General features: G+C 40.0%; 1 protein-coding gene across 1 annotated transcript in view; it reads right to left on the reverse strand.

Annotated features, from left to right (window-relative positions):
- The window catches only part of il1rapl2 (interleukin 1 receptor accessory protein-like 2), a 447,173-nt gene that overhangs the window by 2,152 nt on the left and 420,517 nt on the right, over positions 1-24,504 (reverse strand). Inside the window, exons 9-15 of the mRNA XM_030739324.1 lie at positions 16,019-16,164; positions 6,115-6,255; positions 5,394-5,454; positions 4,048-4,157; positions 1,152-1,297; positions 949-1,026; positions 705-821 (exon numbers count right to left, since the gene is read on the reverse strand). Of these exons, the coding sequence (XP_030595184.1) occupies positions 705-821; positions 949-1,026; positions 1,152-1,297; positions 4,048-4,157; positions 5,394-5,454; positions 6,115-6,255; positions 16,019-16,164 (799 nt within the window). The remainder of the gene's footprint in view (positions 1-704; positions 822-948; positions 1,027-1,151; positions 1,298-4,047; positions 4,158-5,393; positions 5,455-6,114; positions 6,256-16,018; positions 16,165-24,504) is intronic.

Raw genomic sequence — 24,504 nt, forward strand, 5'->3', positions numbered from 1 at the left:
TCTTCCACTTCCCAGCTTTTTGAATCTGTTCAAGTTTGAGTTTAAATCATGTGTGATTTTTGTCATTGTTGCAAAATCATATTGTGGTATTTTGAGTAGCATAATATAAACATTGGTGCAACAAATAATTAGACAGACACACACACTTTATCACTGTCCAGACTCTGTGGTATCAATTATCAGGCTACAGGAGGACATTAAGGTGGTATCACCCCACTGGTGTGGTTGTTAGTATTCTCTGTGTATCATTATTCTTCTGTAAAAAAGCAGCAGGGAAACATTTATTTGCTAATCAGGGCACACGCCACCTGAGGCGTTAACACGTCGTAAGCATGTACACAATTTGCTTTGCTGTGATTCCCATTTTAATACATTACCTGTGTTTAGCAGACATTTTAAAGGCCATCTGTCTGTTTGAATATGTGCACCCAAGGGAAGAGTACATCTCAGTTTATTTTTTGGCTCCTAGATATGAAATGAACATTAATACTGTAGCTATAAACTAAGGTGCCTGAGTTTAAGGATTTCTGTAAAGATGCATAAACAAATTCATATGCTTTGTTATTTTCGCTCACGCTTGGATTGTAGAATTGCTTTTAGTGGGTTTTGTTTGTGATTCATAAATCAGGTGCTGGAGTGCAGGCTATACCAATGTCTGAATTATATAGAAAGATAAAATATAAGGGAAAAAAGTAGTAGTGTACCTGGCGTCTGGACAGTGTCTCTCTGCGTTTAGCAGGCATCTCATAGACCACCTGCTTCCAAAACTTCGATGACAGCTCATTGCTCTTAGGACCCCTCCACTTGATGATGGATAAAACCTGAAGAAACAAGAAGAGAAATCAAAAACTTTTTTTTTTTTTTAACCATTCTGGCTAGTGATAATGAAACCCTTCAGATCACCACCTTAAACTCTCCATCCCCTCATTCACCCTCCTTTCTATATACCTTGATGGTATGTTTAAGTGCTTCCACCTCTTGATAGTTGATGACATTTTTCAGGTCTGCACACTCTATCATGATCACCTAGACGTACAGGAACACAAAGAGATTTCTGAGTAGAGAAACTTCCCCACCAAAACCCTGAATGTGGAATAAGATGTTAGATGTCTGACTTTCAGATTCTTTCCCTTTTACTTCCAAAGCCATACCTTGATCTCTCCGGTAACAAGCATGGAGTGGAGGCGTGTCTCTATCTGGAAGATGCTCCAGCCTCTTTTGGCGACAAACTCCGGAGTTAAAACGATGATCAGGCGTCTGCTCTGCTCCACGCTACGAGCCAAGTCCTCGATGTAGGCTGGGAGAGACGCATATGGAGAGATAGTGGAATGAATACAGAGAAGAAAAGACAAGTCAAAATGGGTAACTAAATGAAATTAAGATGGAATTGATTTTTCTTTCCATTCTATTATTACTGAAAAGTTTGAATGAAAATCCACATGATGGCACAATAACAAGTTTCCAAGTTAGATTCTGTTGTGAGCCAAAACAGAACTGACATAAATGGAGGGTAATAAGCTTTTTGCTCTTAATATTGTCAGTGCTGAACTAATCCTGTAATAGTCATGCACTTCTTTCTCCAGAATTACTGAGAGCTTTTAATTCTTGCTGGATTACAGGGGAAGCTACGACAGCTTTGAGAAAAACATGAAGCAGGTGGCGAGAAGTGAATTTGCATTCCAGTATGTAAGGTAAACATCTTGCACAGTAACATCTTGTACTTGCTCCCGCTTCCCGCATCCTTCAGGTTAATTTGTCCACATACTCCCGGAGTGACTGACAGGCCGATGCAACGGAAGCGACAGAAATGCTTGCGCAAGAGCTTCGGCTCTGACACGGCACAGCGGAGTCAGCTCTCAAATGGGGATCAGAGTTGTGCTGATCCACCATCATCAGTTGTTACTTATAACTTAGTGAGGAATATGCGAGGTTGACGAGGAGAAGTGTCAGGTGATGGGAAGTGAAGGGTGGGTTAATACGAGGTGAAGCCACTGTATGCTTCAGTGTTAGCGGCACCTCCACGCCAAACCCAGTGAAGACGCATCTTGACAAACGACCTGATCTCGGTGTGTTTTTGCAACTCTGAAATTGCTCATTACTTCTCAAATTTGTAGTTACAGAAAATGTCTGAAAACTTTGTGTTCTGGGAACAACACCCCCCCCCCCCCCCCCCCCCCCCCCACCACCACCATCTAAATGCCTCACTCTTTCTCCATCTCTTCCACTGCTAACTGAATTAATGACAGACTCTCCAACAACACATTGCAATTTCACGCTCAATTTGAGGGGCACAAATAGTACAGAATATCCCCAAATTCATTCCCTTTCTTTCTGTTTCTCTGCTTTTCCTTTTTGCCTCTCTTTTTATTTTCCTCTCACATTAACACCTCCCTGCCTCCCTCTTGCCCTTGACTGCTTCCTGCTCCCCATTTGTGAGGATTATGTAAATCAATTAATAAAATAACACCAGCTAACGACCCCGTACCCACCTCTTTCTGTTCCTGTTATTTATTTCTCGCTCTCCTGTTCATTTCGGAGGGTTAAGTGGAGTGGATAATTGAATGGTGTGTTTTAGGTCGCGTTGCTACGCTGCTCTTTCAGTGGCTTTGGTTACCAATGGAAATGCTCCTCTTTGTAATGCACTCAGTCAGTACAGACATTATTAAACATAGAAAAAGTTATGTGTAAAATATGCACAGTGGATATTTGTTTTTAGGATGCTTTCAGGGCAAACGGAAGAAACAAACCTCACCTTAGGATAAATATGGCTTTTTCATCTGGGGGTGCGTCGGGAAGGGGCATAATTTTAGCTAAGGGCAGATTACACAGTGCACGGCTATTCATTAGGAACCATACTTAAGTAAACATGTATTTTAGGAGAAAATGTTAAATAATCCAAAGAACACACATTAGCTTGTTCCTTTTGTGGCACATTATGCAGTTATTTCTGTCAGCGTATATGTTTTGGTTTGTTTTTGAAGTTTTTAGGACAAGGAGACGTGTGAGTTTGGTACCTAAATGCTAATACGCAGCAAATAATGCTCTATATTTTGTTTCATGCATTAGACCTCAGAGACCTCAGAGACTTCTGAATCAGTTTTAGAGAGTTTTCAGTACCGAGCTGTTATATCACATTTTTACCACATGTTCAGTTTTTGCTTTTTAACGTTTTTAATGCTTCATTCTGTCTTTTACAGAGTAACTATTGCATCCACAAACACACCATCTACTGTATCTACTCTTATGACACTTTCCTATTTAGCATCATGAAAATGTATCGTCTTAAAATGCTGTTTGGTCATTTCATCACCAAATGCAGTAAATTTTGCATCTGATTGTTGCAAATGCAAGATTTGTCTCACACGTGGTCGCTGAGAAGACAAAAAAAATAACAAATGTGTGTATGGGCTTTTCCACCACCTACGATTGATTCAGCATTGATGACATTTATGCCATTACGCCATCTTAAAATTTTAAGATGGTGTGTGCCTCTGTGCATGTGGCAGGACGTTTTTGTGTACCAGGTTTGACCACTGACAGATTATAGCAATAACAGCCATATTTTCTCCTCCAGCTGGAAAGAGTGACACAGAACCACAGAAATGATGACAAACTGTGAGTGGATGCAAGCATGCATGCGTGTGTGTTTCTGTGTATTACCCACAGTGTATTCTCCCTGTAAAGGACATCTACATATCTGTAGGTGATATCTGCTGTGCTGAGAAAGCCACAGACTGTGTGTGTGTGTGTGTGTGTGTGTGTGTGTGTGTGTTTGCTTGTGGAAAGAAAAAGAAATTGCACTAAGGCATGAGGTACATGTGATGTACACCTGAGAGCTGACACAGATATGTGTGTGGCTGTAAGTGTGTTATGATGAAGATCCACATATGTTCTTATTTATTCTGACAGAGAGATGAATTCTGGGTAGTGGGGATTAGAGTTACATAGAGTGTGTGTGTGTGTGTGTGTGTGTGTGTGTGTGTGTGTGTGTGTGTGTGTGTGTGTGTGTGTGTGTGTGTCTAGGTAGATACACAGATTGATACTTACTACTGCTGGGTATTAAATCTCTGTCTGGTATAAACAGCTTGTATCCATAATGTTTCTCCAAAACATCCGGTAAGATCTCCAAAGCAAATATTTCCTCATCACTGCTCGTCCTGTTGGGAGAAGGAATAACAAATATGGCTCCAAATTCAAAATCAGATAAAGGACAGAAAATCTGCACCTTCTGGTGGCTGCAAATACATTTAATGGGCTAATACAAAAACCGGCACACAGGTGGAAAAATTGAAGAAGAACCCATCATAAGTTCCTCAGTTACACAGATGTGGGGCCACAAGAAAAGCTTCACTGATCCTCAGTACTGATTTTCCAAGTCTGTTAAAGTCCACTGGAGAGATGGAGCGCCATATTCACTCAAAGCCTCACGTTCCCTCATTTGATGTTTTGATGATGGATGGATGTGACTACAGAGACTACAGCAGGTTGTTTAATGAGTCCCAACCAGAGTACTAAAGAACTGCAGTAAAAGAAGACTGTATATAAAAGATGCCTGCAGCCACCATAATACCACCTGCTGGCTACTGAAGCATTTCCTGTTGCCATTTTAGCTTTAGGTATCCAGACATGACAAAAGAGAGAAGATCTGACTGAGACATTGAGGGAAGATTTATATGATAAAGATTATTAATCACAGCTGTGGTCCACCCAAAAGAATACCTCTCATTATCATCATTTTTGACTCCAACGGGGACCACAATTTATAAAATGAACATAATGTTTTAAATTTGGCTTGAAACTAGCCACTGAGCCCATGAACCCCTCGGGGAAAGTGATTAGTGAGGACAGGTCAGAAGTTGGTTTTTCATAGACTTCCATCAAAGCAAATTTCTTTTTGCGGATGACAGAGTGAGCTCCCCCTGCTGCTCATTAGAAAGAATGCAGGATTAAAGCACTTCTGCATCACCTTCATGTTTCTAATCCAGTATCTATGCCAAGTGCACCAAAGACGAGCAGAGCTGTTCTAAGGCTGCAAAAAAATTGGGGTGACTGTGGCTCAGGAGGTAGAGCGGGTAGTCCACTAATTGGAAGGTTGGTGCTTTGGTCTCCGTTTTTTCCAGTGTGCATGCTAATGTCCTGCTTGGGTGAGATACTAAGTTACCTCTGATGCATCAGTCAGAATGTGTGTAATTGTTGGATAAAGCACTTAAGTTTTGGAAAAGTGCTCGTATGAACATGTGTATGATTGGGTGAATGAGTCCATTTACCACTGATTGGATTTCAACACAACAAACCACGATATTTATATATTTCCAAAAGAAACCTCCCTTTACGTTTAGTATCTAAAATGTTTGCACAGTATTGCACATACAGCATGCACCAAAGAACCTGACCTGCCCAGAGAGTCGAGGTCCACTTTAGTATAGGACAGATAGGCATCATACTCCTTATTATCTGGAGAGAGTGAGAGACATACAGACAGAGCATAGGACAGTAACTAACAGTATGTGGAAGGTGCCGATGTGACAAAGCAAACAACAATTTATTCCTTCCCTCTCATTCTGTGAGTACAGTACTTCATACAGTATAAATATTTGCAGTTTCTCTGCAGGAAGGTCACCGGTTCCTGAATGTGGACACTTTCTGATCATTAATACATGTAGACTTAATGAGAAAACAGCAATTCATCTTTTGGGCTTGTGAATGCCCTGCTGAGAAAATCCAGCTGCTTTAGAACCTTAACTTGAAATCAATACTTTTAAATCAATACTACAAACTCATCTCTTTGTAATTTTCCTTTTGGCTATTTCACTCCGTTTTGTTTGGGTCACTATTGTGCATTTCTTTGTTGGTTTATCTTTCTAAAGTGCTGCAAAAGCAGCTCCTTATTCCATCACAACAGATGAAAAAAACAAACATTTTATTTGCTCTGCTGTTGTTTCCATTCATTGCCTTCTCTGAATTCACTGTAAACTTGTGTATCTTACTTTTACTCTGCTGTTCTCCATGTTTGTAGTTCTCTGCTGATACCCCTTTGCGCTCTGATCCCCCGTCTGACCCCTTCTGCTGTGAGAGTGTGCTGAAGTGAAAAAGTGAGCACTCCAAAGAGCTTACCGTCTTCAGTTTCATCACTCCCAAAGTGTCTCCTGTAGCAGAGCATGATCTCCAGGTTGTAACATTTATAAAGCGCGGTTAGGACTCCCAGCAGCAGCAATATGACCCCGAGGCCTCCGGCTAACTCCAGACGGTACATATCTGCCAGACATATACAGCAACACATTTAGGAGTCATCAGTCTGCTTTGAGGAATACTAACTGATGTAAGAACAAAATCATTTTTTTCCAATAACTCAGAGTTTGTTTTTTTTATTTAGATATTATTTTTTTTGAGCCATTTGACAACAATCTTACTTCAATTATCTCCAGATTGGCACATTTTCTAAATCGGCAGTGAAGCCGGGAACTCATTTACTCACACAAATACACGCACAAGCAGAACTGCTGATATCAGCTTCTCATTCTCTGATGAATCACAGCTGCATTTAGAAACATTATTAAATAAACGCAAGTAAAGCACAGAAAACTGCATGAATGAAGCACGAAAAGAGAGAACCTACGCTGAACCAGACACGTTAACACAACTTTCACAAAATCAGCTGGCTGTCTATTTAATTCGGAACTAATAAATTAACACTTGTTTGCCTCATTTGCTCAGTAATTCTCTTTGCACTTCAGGTCAGAGGTGAGAGACTGAATGAATATCTCGACTGAAAGCCAGCACTGAAAAGCTTTGCTAACTGCTCCACTATAAGCTGAATATAAGTAGCACGACTTCAGCAGCCGGTTCAGTGCAGTCATGTAGCTGAGGTAGGGCTGAGGCAGAGAGCTGGCCACACACATACAGATGCCAAAAGCTTTGTGTCTTGGTCAGCTGAGACCGTAGCCTTTGAGTTTTTCCATAATGCAGAAGTCCTTCCATGAGGAGAACTGAGCTGGCTGTGAAAGAATTAGGTCAAAGTTAGGACGTTCACAACAATGAGTAAGTTGAGTAAGCACATTGTCCAAGGACTCGGTCTTTGACTTTGGGCTGGTCCGTGGTGAATTATCATGTAACCACTTTACATTCATTAGATTTCCCACCAACAGACTAAAAGCTACAAACTAAAAGCATTTTGATCTTTGGACATTGTAAAAAAAAAAAAAAGAATTGTGTGCAGCATGTAGTGATTCAAGTTAGGTGACAGAGATGGTTACATACTATATAATTCACTGTATATACTGTACACCCTTATACAGAGTAAGGGACCACTGCTGCTGCTTTGGTAGTTGTAGCTTAACGTTGAATTTTCACTCTGGCTGCCAGAGAAGCTTTCAGGCAGTTTTTATTTGCAGTTTGCTTAGGTTTAGACGACAGCCTACTTAGGAAAAGGTCACTTTTCCAAAAACACTAACCATGTTTGAGCCAGTCTGGCACAAAGCAGTGAAGGCTAATCTCTCCAGTGATGTTTTTGATGGGGTCACAGTCACACAGCAGATGCAGTGCCTTTTTCATCCCTTTTCACAGCAATATTGAATTTGTGATAGCTGCAGACAAAAACACTTGAAGGTTACATTTTTTTTTTTCTTTCAGAATTGTTTTCAGATAAGAACCTTCACTTGTTCGACAGTGAAGGCTCACAGGATGGTTTGGCAAGTGTGCATAGGGAAAATAATCCCACCTTCGATATAGACAAGATTCACTTTTCCCACACTCTTGGAAACTTCCTGTCTCCCACGCAGTGGCTGTGATGGCTGTAAGCAGTTATCAGCTCAAATGTTACAGTTTGCATATATGTTTTGTTGCAATTTTCACTGGTTGCAATTTGTTGTTTTGTTAGTGTCAACATAGTAACCACACGGTATCCCTGTATTTCACTGAACTGCAGACTACAAAGAAAGCTGCATCACAAAGTGCACTGACTTGATTAAGAGAGACAGATGAAATCATATCAGCATTTCAGGCACACGCATGTGATCTGAGACTCTGTGTGTGTGTGTGTGTGTGTGTGTGTGTGTGTGTGTGTGTGTGTGTGTGTGTGTGTATACTATCAAGGCAATATGAGTGTATGGGAGATTAATGGAATATGGCTGGTGAGTGACACCGTGGGAAATATGATCCATTGCTGTCCCTGCTCCACACACACACACACACACACACACACACACACACACACACACACACACACACACACACACATACAAAGTAATTGTAGAGGATAAGGGATTCTGTTTTTAAAATTTAACATAAAGTAGATAAACAATCTTGCCAAATAATCAATGCAGTATACATGGAATTATTTTATCTAAACAAAAGTCCCTAATTAATATTCTATTGATATGATTAATATTGCTGTCAGGTGACTCTTCAGTATTAGTTTGTCATCATAATTATGAAGCCAACATAGCTGTCTGGGAACACAACACCACCTATTGGTCCAAACTGTCAGATACAATTGGCAAAAGTGTCGTCCTATTATCATGTCTGAGATTCATATGCTCGGTTTTTATTCTTCTGCATTTTTAAACGATACATACATGCATGCATGTAAAGTAAGAGCTATCCGGCAATTTACAACATGAAGATCTAAAGTGAGAACATGTTATTAACTGTTAAAAAGGTCAGAGAAGAAGAAGAGAATATATTATGTTTCGGTTTACACAGTGAGCAGAATATTAGAAAATTTAAACAGTGCTCATTTTTAGCAGCCTAGAATGATAAGCACCATGGGTCAGTTTTATGCTGAGGGTAATAACATGTCTCCAGCCTGTGTTAAAAAGCTCTTACTGTTTAACTACCAGTACTGTACAAAAGTCTTTAACCAACCCTCATTTCTTCATATTTTGCCTCCAATGAGCCAGAGTTTCTTGTCATTATTTAAAAGTGGTCTTGAGCAGTAGTTCTGCTGGCTTTCTGATGGTCTATCAAACACTGTATGTGTTTGGTAAACCACATACAGTGACCCATGAATTATTCAAGAACCAATAAATGTTATTTTTAAGCACTTTGTTACTATGTAGCATATGTGTTACTAACATAATTTGTTTCTATTTCTTTAGATGAATCTACAAAAAAAAGGCCCATGATAACACAAATTGACTGGGATAAAATAGTATTTTTTGGCATACAATGGGATTCCCTTGGCATATCTCGGCATGGGTACAGTCAAAAATCAGTGGCAACAGGTCTCAGAATAAATCCAAATGTGACATTTTTGGTTCAAACTGTTGTCAGTATGTATGGAGGAGGTCAGGACACGGTGGAGGCTCTCCTATAATTTGAGGTTGTTTTCACCAGTGATGTTGGGGACCATCTGGACAGTGTTTGATTGGCACCAACTTCATTTTTTTCAATATGACAATGATCCAAAACACACTGCCAATGCAGTAAAAGCATACATGGATGGAAAAACACACAATGAACCATTATCAGTCATGGATTGGCCTCCCCAGAGCCTGAATCTCAAAGTTACTGAAACGGTGTGGGACCATTGCAATAGAAGAGAACAAAAACGGAGCCAACATCCAAAAGAAGTTTTTGAATGTCCTCCAAGAAGCCTTGAGAACTGTTCCTGAAGACTAAGACTGAAGTTTGTTAGAACTGTCAGCCTCTGTTTGTGCAGTGTATAGTGTATACTATATTTTTTCCATGTGTGTTTCAATAATCTTATTAATACTTTTGCACAGTGCTGTAGTAACGTACAATTTGTAAAGAGTACAACATTAAAAGCTTCTTGATTATGTTACCAGGAACGAATAACTAGAATAGAAAACTCCTTGACAGTGGTAAAATACATACTGAGGTTATTTATAATAGAATTGCAAGCGGTGTTTTCTTGATTTTGGGGGATAGTCATGCTTTTTTTGCGGGTGCATGACAAAAATAATGGCTACTTTTGAGGATAAATTAATAAAACACAAGGCCTGCTCTTAAACCTGGTTGAAATACTGGTGCTGTTCATCTCTGAAGTAATCTCCCACAATGCAGCTTTCTTCTTATTCACCACTACAGTATATAATCCACCTGAAATTACCACATTTCACCAGTAGACGTCTCTCCAACTCTTCTTCTCTCACTAGCCACTCTACCTCCACTAGATACACTTCATAGTAGACAGAGCAGGGACAGCAGTGAGTGGGGTGGGGTGGGGGGGTGGTCTGAGAGCGGGAAGAAAAATAGTGAAATTTCACTAATTGCCAAATATTTGCTCTACAGTAAAGTTAACTCACACTGCTTCCATTAGTAATGAGACACATTTAGAAACCTCTGCTTCTATCTCCTGCCCCCATCCATATCTATCCCTATCTCCTCCCCCTGTGTTCCTCTCTACAGTATGTTTGCCCCCCTCCACACACACACACACACACACACACACACACACACACACACACACACACACACACACACACACAAACACTCTGCCACCACTGCCTCCCCTTCATCTATCTTTCTCAGATATTTTCCATTAGTAATGAGTCACTTGCTGCCGTCTCCTGATATCAGTGCACGGGAAAATGGGTGCAGAATTTTGAAGTTGAATTTTAAGCATGCTATTTACTTCTTAGGCATAGAAAGAAGAGGCAATTGTGTTGGTGGCAGTGTCTGCATGTAAGGAGAGGAATATGAGAAAAGACATTTTTTATGGGATTTTTACAGGAGTTTTCAGCCTGTCATGTTCTTCCTCTGGCTTCACGACCAAACACCGGGGCACTGAAAGTTCATTCACATCCGCAGCCGTTTCTTTCTCTCTCCCTGTTTGCTTTTAATTTCATTCATCTGGCTAGGAATGCTTTTAGCATTTGCTGCCAACATAATATGTCAAAAAACATTTATTAATAGCAAAAATAGTCTGAATATTGGTCTCCCAACACACCATCTGTCTCATTCTTCAGTTTGGACCCACAATGGGAGGGTGAAATGCTTAAAGATTCAATCCTTATGTTCCCTCTAGAATGAGTAGAGACTAAAATAACATAAGTATGTAGTAAGCAGTGGGACTACAATCCTTTAAAGGACATTGACCTCGGTGCTATGTCCTGACAGATGTTTTGCGCTACAGTCTCTTCCTAGTTTTGTTTCCACTGTTCGCATAGACTGTATATAAAAGATGGCTTTTGTTTGCAGTCAGAAGTTAAAAAAAAAAAAAAAAAAAAAGCTCCAAAACTCAAACACAGTGAAGAGGTCCAGTTCAGGGACTCCATTCAAGTAGAAAGACATCAGCTACAGCCATGTGTCAGCGTACCTGTCAGTCACAGTGGCCACACTGAAGAGTGTGGTAAAAAAAAAATAAAGATGTATAATGCCATGACAACGGGATAAACATCATAAAGACAGGATCAAAAACTTCAGAATGAATACTGTAGAGAAAAAAAAAGTTCTCCAAGTGGAGACATGATATCATATAAAATTTTTAAAAGGGACTGACGGGAATGTTTGGGGTGTTTGTCACCCTTCCTTATCCTAAATCCATGTTCACTACTGCCAAACTGGATCCTGTACTGAGCCCGAACAAACCTGTGAATGACATTTGAGAAACTAAGTCCTTGTCTTTCCAGAGTCCCCATCTGTCCTCCAGTTTGTCATTTTCTCTCAATCCTTCTCCTGAACTTTCCGCCATCTCCCTCCCTCCATTTTTCTTTCTAGTAAGACTCTCGTCATGGTGGCTGAAGGCAGCTCTTTATGCTCTGTCAGTTACAATAAGCAGATGTGTGTGGTGTGTGTGTGCGTGTGTGTGTGTGTGTACTGTAGGTGCGTGTGTCCGTGTGAGTGCATGCGTGCAACATAGACGCATCAACCCATTACCTTGGGTCACTGCAGAGTGAGAGCACACCCTAATTCAATCACACACACTCAGTGCATGAAATCAAGCTTTGATAACTCGCGCTAACTTAAGATAACTTGTGCTTTGTTTAGGCTGTCATGTTGAGTTCTGGCACCCAAATGTGACCTCATGAGCTTCAAGGCTTCGGGCAGGAGGCTCTGGAACAGTCAGCTCGGTTAGTGAACTTTTAAATAGCCTTGACTTGAAGTGGGAATTATAAATAACATCACTGATTCGCATGTGTTTTGTTTTTTTTCAGTTGTAAGGATGATACCGACTGTAGAAACAGTTCTGTTTTTCTTCTTCAAACTTTAGTTGAGCTCAGTGCATATGTAATGCATCACTACAGCTGTTTCAGCATTTGGCTGCATGGTTGGGAAATTAACTCTTCCAGTATGACATATTTTTTTAAAGACCAGGCAGTGCAATTTATTGCTGAAAGGTTTAAACACTCCCTTAGACTCACTGATTTAGTTTTAGCGATGATTAATCTTTGGTCTCTTCTATCATAATTGGAAAATACAGTGCGATTAGATGTAAAACCCCAAAATTTTATCATGCAATTTATTCAGTATTAACGCCCCCAATTGGTCAAATAATGAAACTACAGACTGAGCTGTCGTTGAATCAGCAGTAGTGAGTGATTCAGTAACAGTGCGTGCAAAATGAATATAATTTATATATAAAAAATAAAAATAAAACCCCTAAAAGTTACTCATTATTTCATACCTTTTATACAAGAAATGTAGCTCAAAGTGCTTTACAACAAAATGTAATTAATGTAACACAGTGTAACTCAGAATTGAAAATGAAACCTACTTTATAAGATAATAATATTAAAATAAGGTCAAAATAAAGACAAAAGTATAAAAAAAAGTAAAGAAAAAAGAGTAAAGAGTAAACAAAATAAATTACTGTAGGTTAATATTTGTATTTGTTTAGAACTGAAACTTCCTGTTGTTCATTTTCACACAAGCATCCAGCTGCTAAGTGCAACAGAGCTCACATGACATAAAAAAAAGACTCCAGCTCTGATTTTCTTTCGGGTGTTTTTGTGAAGCTCCAGCAGAAGAAGATGGAAGCGTAAACAAGGGCGTTAGCTTTGTCGCAGCCCAGTGGGGGCTTTGTATGTAGAAGAAAGACCTCAAAATAAATTCAAAACGTTACAGGAAGCCAGTGCAGAGTAGCAAAAAATAGCCTAATGGTCTCTCTGTTTTTAGTTGTGGTTAATAGCTGAGCTGCAGAGTTTTATATAAACTGAAGTCTGAAGTCGTTATTATTTGCGAGACCAGGAAAAAGAGGACTGCAGTAATCTGTCCGCTTGAACAAAGGCGCCGGTCATTTTTATGCATGCTTTTTATTCAGAAGTGGTTATTAATGTTGCTGTTATACAAGTCGACCCCAAGACTCGGATTTAATTTCCGCATATTGTTAAACAGCAACTCTCTGCGACTTTTGAGGCCAACTCATCAGACTTCAGCTCTGTCCTTGTTTAACGCGGAGGAGGACACGGAAAGATGCAGTTTCATCTCATTTAAATACGCAGTCACGGAGTACTAGAGTGACCTAGGAGGACAGGAATTATGACCTTTTTTCCATTAGAGTTTAATCTGGGGATGGTGATTAATTTTGCTGGAGTTAAAAACTTCCCAGCAGGTGATGAGTTATATGGGATAAAAGCTTCCTTCTTGAAGTATACGGTGAGCTAAATCCAGGTTATAAATGTTATCTTTGGTTCGCTTTCTTTCAATCCTGAGTGATTACAGAGGAGCAGATATGAATGAGGAGAAGCTCAAAGAAGGAGTTTACAGCTGAGATGTAGATAGTGCAGAAAGGCTGCGTACCAATATTACACCAGACTGAGAATCCCTTCAACCGCATTTCAAACTGGTTGTGCATTTACAGCGAAACGATCGGCTCCTGCAGCAGAGCTGACAAGAACGCTTTTAACATGTAGATATCCCTACTTCAAGCTCTACACTGGTGTGTATGTGTGTGTGTGTGTGTGTGTGTGTGTGTTAAGAGAATGCTTTTAAACAATCCCATTACACTTAATGCCTCCCATGAGGTATGTGTGTATGTTTTTGTATATGCAGCAGTTTTGACACACACACACACACACACACACACACACACACACACACACACACACACACACACACACACACACAGAATATGTCAAAACCTTGAACACAAACAAGTGCATGTGTACACGCGCAGTTTCCTGTAGGTAATTACAGTGTTAAATAATGAGGGCCCTACAGTTCTCATCCTGACCCCCTCTAGAGGTGTGTGTCTGTGTGATCTTGTGTGCGAGCGCATGTGTGTGTGTGTGTGTGTGTGTGAGTCCCTGGGGTGCTAGTTAAGTATAGTAAGATAGATTTGACACCCAAGGCATTCAGCAGGAGTCAGAGGGAGAGAGAGAAAGGCCTGTTTTTAGTCCACCACCCTCTCTGTGTGTCTCTTCTTTTAGGTTTCTCCTCACTTCATCTCTCCCAATCCTCTCAGTCACCCCTCACCTTCCCAATCTCTATCTCTCTGTCTGCATCTATTACCGCTCCCTTATTCTCTATTTTCCTGCACCATTCAGCCGCCCGCTGTGTTTCACTGCCTGTTTATCTCTTTAAACATTTCTCCAATTTTGCCTGTCCTTGCCTTACATACATTGATTTCATATAGTGGCCATTCAGGGAAACCTCTTTTCTTCTGATAGATGAGGTAACACAGACAATTCATTGCCTCCTCCAGGGGTGCTTTACTATTCTAAGATGTTTCTTTGGGCTTTGGCCTCTGACACAAACGGGCCCATTCTCACTAATAATCAGACAGCAGCACTGCTGCAGATGTTTTACAGAAGGAGATGTGCCTTACATGCATATTTCAACTGAATATTAAAATCACTATGACTTCTGTTTCTGGAACTCACCTGTCGATCGGTGGGTTTGGACCACGTGAAGATGAAGTCTGAGCTTGAATTACAGGTGGCACTCCCTTTTCGAACACCCAAATATTTGAAGTTTAGACGGGATTTGCATTTATTAATGGCTGCACTTATGTAAAGTATTTATTATCTCAGAAGCTGTTCACATCCACAAATATTAGGCCATAAAGGCACTGAGTTGGAGGGGTATTCCTTGTTAAAAGAATCATAACGAGAGGTAACTCGAGCAGACATGGTTTTATATTTAGCAAGCCAGAGGAAAAAAACAAACCAAAAAAAAAGAAAAAAAAAGAAAAGGAAGTTCAGCCCCGGGGTGAACGCACCATAAAAGACATATCTAGTCACAAAGCCATATTTTGCTGTTGATAAATATTCCTTTAGTATTTAATTTACTTAATAAAAAACTCACTTGTTTGCTGTCTTGCTGAGAGTTAGATTGGAAGGTCATCTGGTTTAATTATGGAATTAGAGGGGGTTAGGGTGGTTGCCTGGTTCTGTCTGACTGAACCTTTTTACAAATAACCAAACACGGTGCTGATGAGTAAGTATTAGAGGATAGTGGGCAGAACCCTGAGCCTGGCTCGCTGTTGCACTGCTTTAATGCTTTCAAACTGTATGTTCAGCTCTGTCAAGTTAACATGGCTTCAAGGAGAATGAAATATTATTAAAAATAAAAATCCAAAACCTTACTAAGGTGAGCTTGTTCTACCCAATAGAATTTATACTTCCTCAGCTTCTTTTATAATAGAAAACAAATTACTGGGGTGCCTCAAGGCTCCATCCTGAGCTCTATTTCATACTCCCCTGTCCTCCTTTTTAAAGCATAAATTGTATCAAAGTAGAAAACACACTAGAAAATAAAAAAGCAGAATCTTACTAAAGAAACCTCGATCTTACTAACAGAATCTACTCTAAGCTCAAGTTCTTTTTGTAACAGAAAGCAGATTTTGTGGTGCCTCTTGGCTCAATCCTATATACACTGTCCTCTTATATAAAGCACAAACTGAGTTGTTACTTAAATGCGAGGTGATTATTTATTTGATACTTGTTGATGGCTTCTCTTAGTGTAAGCAAGCAGAACGTATAGAAAACAAACGGTTGCTTTGATGGTGGATTGACTGAAGATTTAATAATTAATAATAAAAGATCAATAAAAAACGTTATAACAGACGTAACAAAAAAAAATTTTAATTATGAGGGAAGTAAAGAGAAAGGTCTACCTTTCTTTTGCAGTATAGCGCTACCGCTGCTGCTCCCTATGTGGTTCTCTACATGACAGGTATAGTTGGCCAAATCTGCCTCCTCCACGGCATCAAACGTTAAGGACACCTGCACTTCCTTCTCTCCTAAATGCTCCCTCAAGATCCTGGAAAAAGGAACAGACAGTCAGTAGTTACACAAGGCAGTGATATTAAATCTTTTATTCTGATTTGCTGTCATACACTTAAGCAAGCAGAGCAGAAACTTGGAATTTCTTTTCACTCAAACTGCCTCAAGAGGGAAGTAAACATATGTACATTTTAAAGACTGGAGAAGCTCCTTGTTTCCCAGTCTATTCCATTAAGGCTGAAGAAGCACAAGGAACATGGCACTATAGAGCAGAGTATATAGGGCAGATTAAAAAAAAGGAAAAGGAAAGAAATGAGGGCAGGGGCAGCAAGGAGGCATGTCTAGAAAACACTGGCGACAGCTGGAAAAGGCTCACTCCTTATGGTGAGGTCATACTCCTTTAAAGCCTGTGAGGAAGAGGAAATGGAGGAGGAGAGTGAACTGATGTGAGGGTCACAGAGTGCACCTTTAAACCTGGTGCGGTTCAGCCATAACCAGTGAGATCTTAGATCAGACTGACTGTGCTGAGACGGCAGATTCAGAGCGGTCAGTATGGCTGGCTAATTTTTACCATTTATGTGATTATGTTAATGGATCCCAGTTTCATGTAACTGACACTGTTATACATTTATATAATTTATTTTTTATTTATAATTGAATATTTTGAAAACAATTATTATTTGGTAGCTAATTTTATTTTATTTTACTTTATTTTAAAACACATGAAAAATCTTAAAAAAAAAAAAAAAAGCACTGCGATCTATGAAAAACTGTTCTAGCTGATATTAAACTTTTAATTACAAGACAATGCTGCTGTGGTTGCAGCTGTTACTGCAGCTATGCCTGGCTTTTTATTCAAACACATTATGTCATTTACAGTCATATCTGTGGTGGATTTAGCTCATTAAGAATAACTAGCTGGCTGACATCTTGTTTCTGTCAGAGTCTTTAGAAAAAGGGAAACAGGGAAACAGAGGGAATGAAAAGAGAAGGTACAAATCAAAAAGTCTGTGTCCTCAAAAACTGAATAAGAGTTTTCAAGAATGAGACCGAACTGAGAAAAGATAAGAAGAAATGTCGCACCATTAACATTACTTTAATCTATACAGAGGTTATAGCATTAATTAATTAATGTCTCAAACAGGTATGTACGGTGGCCCTGAGAGGTCAAATGTACTGCAACTTAAGAAAACACCAGCAAGCAGAAAAACGCTGCAAAAGCTCACAAAACACAACAGAAGTGGTTTTGGGGAGACGACAGCGTGACGGAACAGCAGTGGAGGTGACTGAAGCCGAAAGATGCGAAGGATCGCACTGAGACGCGCTTCAAAGAAGCGGCAGGTTTGTCGGTGCCGTGAGGAAGAAGAAAATGCAAAGTCATGTGTGCTCTAATCACATGATTCATATGATACTGTTGATATATGTTTGCTATTAGTTGTTTACCGCAGCTATTCTGTCAGGTTATCGTCTTCCCTAATTCAAGCCCACTGTGTTTTGTGCGCTTTTGCAGCATTTTTCTATTTGCCGGTATTTGCAGTGCATTTGACCTCTCAGAGCCACTGTAGGAATGCCTCGCCCCATTCAGGACATAACAACATAGCTAGGTAACAATGATGCTCATGCTTGGCCTAGCAGATAACTAGTTAGCCAGGCATATTCACATTAGTGGCTAACATCATGTAGACATGTTGTACATAAATTGCTTATTATCTTTTTTTTTTTGGAAAGTCAATCAAAAATGTAAACAAACAAACAAAAACCCCTCCATGCTCTTTGGTGTCTGTATGCACCACTTCATGTGGAGAAATCCAGTTGTGTGCAAAATTGTAGACCTTAGAAAACTGTGGAGGCTGCGATTGGACAATTACTGTATGAGTGATGAGTTTAGCAAACACCCCCAAAAGATCTGTTAACAAAATCTTTCAGTGGTTCACGAGGAAGATAATTATCTTGTGAAGTTAACCCCTCATCAGCTTTTAATAGAAATTGAAGCTTGAAGCTTGGAGAAAATTGACCAACATTATTCTTACATTAAGCTGTCATCACAGTCCAAGAAAAACGATTTCGCCACATGGTGAATTATATTTAATGACTATATTGCAATAATTGGTGTGTTATAAGCTCTTTTACACATTTCCTTTTATATATGTATGCGACTGTAACTTCAAGTATGGAAGTCAAACAAATCCTGCACAAAATAAAACAATAGCATCAGATTACTAAAGAAAAGGAAACACGAATTAAAGTAATAGTCTTGATGTTTAGCCTGTCTTATGTTAGTTACACTTTGGGGTGGGTTGGTTTAAATTTCTAGTAATTGGCCCAGCCGCACTAACAGGCAGCAGGATTTTGGAAATAATGAGCATATCCCGTGCAGAATCAGCACTCTTGCCAGAAGACAGACGAGATGGGGTACAGAATTTTGTTATCCTTCCTCTGTACAGTATGTGCTGCATTGACTCAGTGCACAGTACAGTAATCCAGACCGGCCAAATTCTAATACATAGAGGGGTTGAACCACATGGGAGTTGGCACAGTCCAACCATGACGAGCTGAGATGAGACATTGTGTAGTATTTTCCTGCAGCTTTGTTTGCAATTCACCACAGAAATGTACTGTATCCGTCACTTGGGGCTTTTATCAAAGTGGCTGCATGCAAAGAAAATTGACACGCACACTTTTAGCACAGGAAATCCCTGTGGGAATTGAACCTCTAACCTCCTAAATATTCACCTTTTCCTCTTGCCTTGTGGCACCAGGGGAACAGAAAAGAGTAGTGAACTCTGAATACAGGTTAATAATGATGGATAACGTTACAGAAAGGGTTACGAGATTCAAAATGTCAAATGTCCCTGAAGACACACACCCAATGACTACTATGATCTCCGTATGTGCATTTTTTTTCTTGCTCTATGTGTCAGAGGTTTTCAGTGTGTGCATCACTTTGATGTCTCCTAGGACAGTGCCTAGGTCTCTGTCAAAAGAAGTGACTTGCTAAAATACTCAATTTGAAACACATCACTTCTCTGCTTTTTTCTCACCTTCCAGCCAATCGCTATCTACATCCGCCATCTTCTTTCTTTCTCCTCTTTCTGTCCTCCAGCAACTGAACAGGGAATCCTTTAAAGGTACGTTTCAAAATAAAAGTCACAGTTGAAAGCACAAAGCAAAATTTTCTCCTCACAATCTGCAAATCTTGCTGCACGTCTTGGTAAACTCGAGACCATCGTCTTTTTTCCCACCAGGAAAGCCAACTTAGTATCCCTGACCCTTTTCTGACCGCATTCACCCGGAAGTTCAGCTGCATTACGTGTACCCCGAAGTTCGGCACTCTGTTCGTGCTCATCATTTGCATCATCTTTGTCTCCGCTTCTCTTGCTGTTCTGATGATTTCCAGCTCTACATATATCCTGTCATCTCTTTCCAATCACTCACAGCCACTCACGGCAGATGGCTCCCCCTCCTTACGCCTGGCTCTGTTTGAGGCCTCTTCTTGTTAAAAGGGAGTTCTTCCTCCCCACAAATGTCAAGCGCTTGCTCATAGGGGGTCGTCTGATCATCTGGGTTCTCTCTCAAATAATAAAGTGTTGTGAAGTGGCGCTATATAAATAAAACTGAACACATATCTACCACAGCTCCCTTCAACCTAATTAACCAACTCACCGAATGGAAGGAAGCCAAGTTTGTTTAACTGAACTCAGATCTGAGAAGATCATCACTACAAAAATCACACACGGTGCTCTTTATCGCTTACCCCCCCCAATATCCGGAGGCTTCGACTGATGTTTTACTGTATCGTTCATTCAAAAACAAAATACATCACAACAACTGCATTTTTCCTTTAACAATAAATACTTCTGTGCAACTGTAATATATTTTCTTTTAGTGTTTTATTTGATACAGACATTTAAGATAGCTAGAAGGGGAAGATGGGTGGGATGGCATGCAGCAAAGGGCCTAGGGCAGAACTGAATCCAGGTAGCTGCAGGAAGAAATAAGCCTTCAGTGCATGGGCCTCACAGACCATTAAGGGAATAGGGGGAATAGGATAAGGCCGGCAATACTTCTGACTGTTAATAACGTCTGATTCCTTCACTCTGCATGTGGTTCTTGGCCAAATTTTCCTAAAACTGCAATCTCAAAAGTCTTTGCTGGCACTTGCTGGAACAACTCCCAGGTTCCCAATCCTACAACATTTCTGTTCCTGTCAATACAGTGCCCTCCTCCTTCTGCACCTCACTGAACGTCTACACTGAAGTGCAGCGATAAAACAGGTCAGACCTCTGATACACTGACTCTACAAGACCGCTGAACGTGCCCTGTTGTTCAGCATCTGGTAACAAGATGTTTGCAGTAGATCATTCAGTCTTCTAAGCTGCAAGCTGGAGCCACTGTGGATCAAACAACTTGCTCCTGTATTATTGATGCTTTGTCCCTCCTCAGACCACTGTGCACATCACTGCCGACAGGAATCATATTACAAGCCCGGCTGTTTCAAGCTGTTTTCCCCATTTTCACTGCAGACATAAACTTTTGAACTTTAAAAATTTTTTTTTTTTTTTAAAAAAGCTGCTTTTCTCCTTCTTTAGCACAAAGTCTGGGCCTCAAGAAAAATAAAATCAGCCTATAAAACAAAATATAGCATAAAATCCTCTTTAATGATGTAGCTGCAAACTCTTAAACACTGAAACAGAGAGACAGCAGTTGGACTGGACAACAGATGTGAATTTCAAGCAGGTTAAAAAAAAAAGTCGCTCTGCATCAGTAGACATATGGGCTAGGGCTGCCTTCAAGTGAAAATGTGAAGCAAGCACTGGCCCAAGTGGAAATACTGTAATTACCAATTCATTGCACATGAACGAACCGCGGACTGTGATAGCTGAGTTGCAGAAACGTGAAGAAGCCGGACAGCAGTGAAGCTGAGCTCAGCCAACAGCTGGAGTAAAACTGATGATGCTGCTCATATATACTTTGTTGCCTATGTTTAATGAATGTTCTAACCAAAAATAGTTAAACGACTTAGAATATGTATTTACATTTCCACCCCCAAAGAGATGCAGGGTTTCACAAAGAAAAGCACTTGAGTTTTTCTCTACAAGCTTGTCACACTCTCCGAGTGCTGCGGGAGGTGAGTGTGTCAGTAAGGGAGCAGGCCTTGGTAATTATAGGTATTTGCATTATCATGGAGGCTACAAGACTGTGTTTGACACTATGCAAACAGACATAGACGAAGTCCTCAGGCCAGTGCTGCAGCAAGATGTGGGGAAGGGAGCTTAAAGTGGACAGATTAATGGGCATCACAGCAGGAGTCAACCTGCTGGAGTGCGATTGTCGAACTTGGAATAGCAGTATGATTGGATCAGAGGTGGCCAGAGGACTGGACTGAAAGATTGAGAACTCATCAGGCAAAGGTTAATTTAATACTACGGGGCATGATTAGTTTCCAGTTTAAACACTGTTACTCATGTACCGCGCTGCTCTCTACAACACCATTTCCCCAGGAGTGAACATTTTCAGAGGGCAGGTGGTGGATTAGCAGTCACAGATACATTCTTGAAGCACAGAACCTGGGTTCAAGTCCCGGATCAGTAAACAGCTCTGCTGCTGAAGTGTCCTCCAGCAAGACACTGAAGGTCACCCAGCTGTAGCTGACCTGTGACCTCCCCACGAAGGGAAGAGGGCAATAGGATTTGCCTTTAGGGGAGATAAACATTCATATTATTATTGCTGTGCTCAGCTGATAACATAAAATGTGAAGGCTCTTTGAGCGGAAGAGAACATTTTGTCTCAAGTTTACTTTAAAGCACTTTCTAATATTCAGAGCTTTGATTACCTCCAGCTCAGAGTACATAAGGGCATCAGTGTGTCAGTTAAAACTGGAATAAAACTGTGTTGCAGTTCTAACATTTTAGATTACACACTACATTACTACACTTCTTTAAGATGACGTGGAGGAGAAGTATTGCTCTAAAGGGAGCAGTCTGAATAACAACCTGTATAGAGAAAAAAAACAAAAACAATAAAGCACACATTGTAGTGATCATAGATGGTACATTAATCAATGACAGAGTCTTTCTAAACTGCCACCAACTGAGTGCAACTAGTGCACTTAAGGAAAACCTAACAGGCTTTTCCTTCTCACACCATTTGTTATTATGGGCATCTAACTGTAATAAAGCTGCACAGAAGGGGAAAAGGCTCCGAGTGGCCCGATCATATCACATTTGTTAGTTACATTTATTTTTGAGAGTAAATGAAGGCAGAAGCAAAACTACAGCGCAACACGTTTTTCTGTGTCGTCTGTACTACAGCTGTCAGAAACGTTCACCTGACAAAATGTTTGTCTGTGTCAGTGCAACAATAGTCACACATGTAAACAAAATTTTAGCTCAAATGGAACAAGTATGAGAAACAGAGCAGGTGCTCGCTGAATTTGCAGTCACTTGCATTTTTACCTCAGGGTAGAACTAATCTGCCTAAATTTCAAACCCCATTAGACCTAAAAACGTAGCGGTTACTGCAGTGCATCAACATGAACTCAGGTATTAATGGCACATTTATTTAGCTTGAAAGCTGTTGTTAAGAGCAGGTGATGTAGATCTACATAAGCAGCTACAACAGAAGCAGCTAACTCCACGCACAAATTAAATATTATGATTCATGAGTCTGCAGCACTCCGGCGCAAGAGTATTAACAGGTGAGTTACAAAGTCAGTGTGGATTTGTCTGCTCTAATCCTGCCTACCGTATCCCATCTCCCCTTCAAAGACCACGTCCATTGCCTTTCAGAGGCTAATTTATTTACAGCAAAGACCACCGCCGTGCTGCCGGCTGTTTGGATGCACTGGGAAAGTCTGACTGAGCGTCCTGTGATCTCCACTAAGATTCTAGACATTTTCAGCCTTTATAAAGTAACTTACTAATTTCTTCACTTCACAGAGTGAAAGAGGGCAAACGCTTTGAAACCTGATGAGTTAAGTGAGCATTGAAAAGAAGAAAAGAAAACAGAAAAGCAGTGTGGTGTTTTATAGCGCTCTACATTTCCGTTACAGTTACACCAAGAGACATTATAAGAGGCACTCGAAGATTTCTCAACAGAGAGAAATCTGTGTATCTGTGGCCCCTAAAGATCTATTCAACAGCTGTAAACATATTAATAAAGATGTAGCAGCAGCTGCACTGATGCACGTGCATAGTACGGGTTCCTGACAGTTTCTGTTGTGTAATGTCAGGCATGTTTCTATTTTTGTTGTCTTAGTAACGTTGTACACAAGTAAACTTAAAACAGAGAAAAAAACAACAAAAAAACTACAATGTGATTTGTTCTCTGTGCTCTGGTGGGATGTGATTAAGATGCTGATCGTGTTGGTACTTTGGATTCAACAATAATTAAGCCATATTATTATGTATAAGATAGCAAGTATAACATGCAGGGAAAAAAAAAGATTTTAAGCAAAGTTAGCAAAACCTTTAAGCCGATTTGTATTTTTATTTTTGTAGATTTCATCTGTGTTTATATATATTATATACAGTTTTTATGTCCTAGTGGCCACTGAATTTATTCTTGAGGCTGGTTCTTCATTCATTTAGAAAGCAGCTTCCAGAAAAAGAAACAAAACAAAACAAAGAAATCAATCAAAGAAAAAACTGTCTAAATATTGAATGTTAATGATCACTGGGACATAAAAAAACTGCTGCACCAGTCAAACTCGGTAAAACAAACAAACAGAACAACAACAACAACAAAAAACTTAATAAATCTGGTATCTTTTCCCAAAAATAAAATTCAAAATTTTTCCACCTTTACACACAGGTTTTTACTGTACACTTAGTGCAATAACATGATTGGCTGATATGCTTCCAATTTCAGCTGCTGATTGGCTGATATGCAGGGGGTGTAACAAGTCATGTCTCTTGTTACACCCCAAGCACCAAAGCCCTGGCCCACTGCAGAAAGCAACATAGTGGGAGAGACCATTATCATCACCCACCTCCCAACGGAAGAGCTGAGCTCATTTAACTGATATTTATGCTTTCAACTTTATCTTTTAGAGATTTTGAAGATAAACTGATTTAAATGTAATTAATAGATTTTAGACAGAATTCTCTTTCCTCACACCGTGTGTGTGCATGTGTGTGTGTGCGTGTGTGTGCGTGTGTGGCAATCTAAATCCTCTGATGGTTACCATAGTGATCCAGCAGGTTGTTCTAATGATATTTGATGCCCCGCAGACAATCAGGCTTTTCCCAATAGAGTCCAATGTAATTGGTCCCAATAGGGGAGAAAATGAATTCAATTTAACTTTATTATTAGTATTCATAATTTTTTTTAGAAAAGTTGAGAAGAAAGCTGTCAGAAAACCGTCTATAAGTCATAA

Source organism: Archocentrus centrarchus, chromosome 10 (assembly GCF_007364275.1).
Source record: "Archocentrus centrarchus isolate MPI-CPG fArcCen1 chromosome 10, fArcCen1, whole genome shotgun sequence".
NCBI classification, from domain to species: Eukaryota; Metazoa; Chordata; class Actinopteri; order Cichliformes; family Cichlidae; genus Archocentrus; species Archocentrus centrarchus.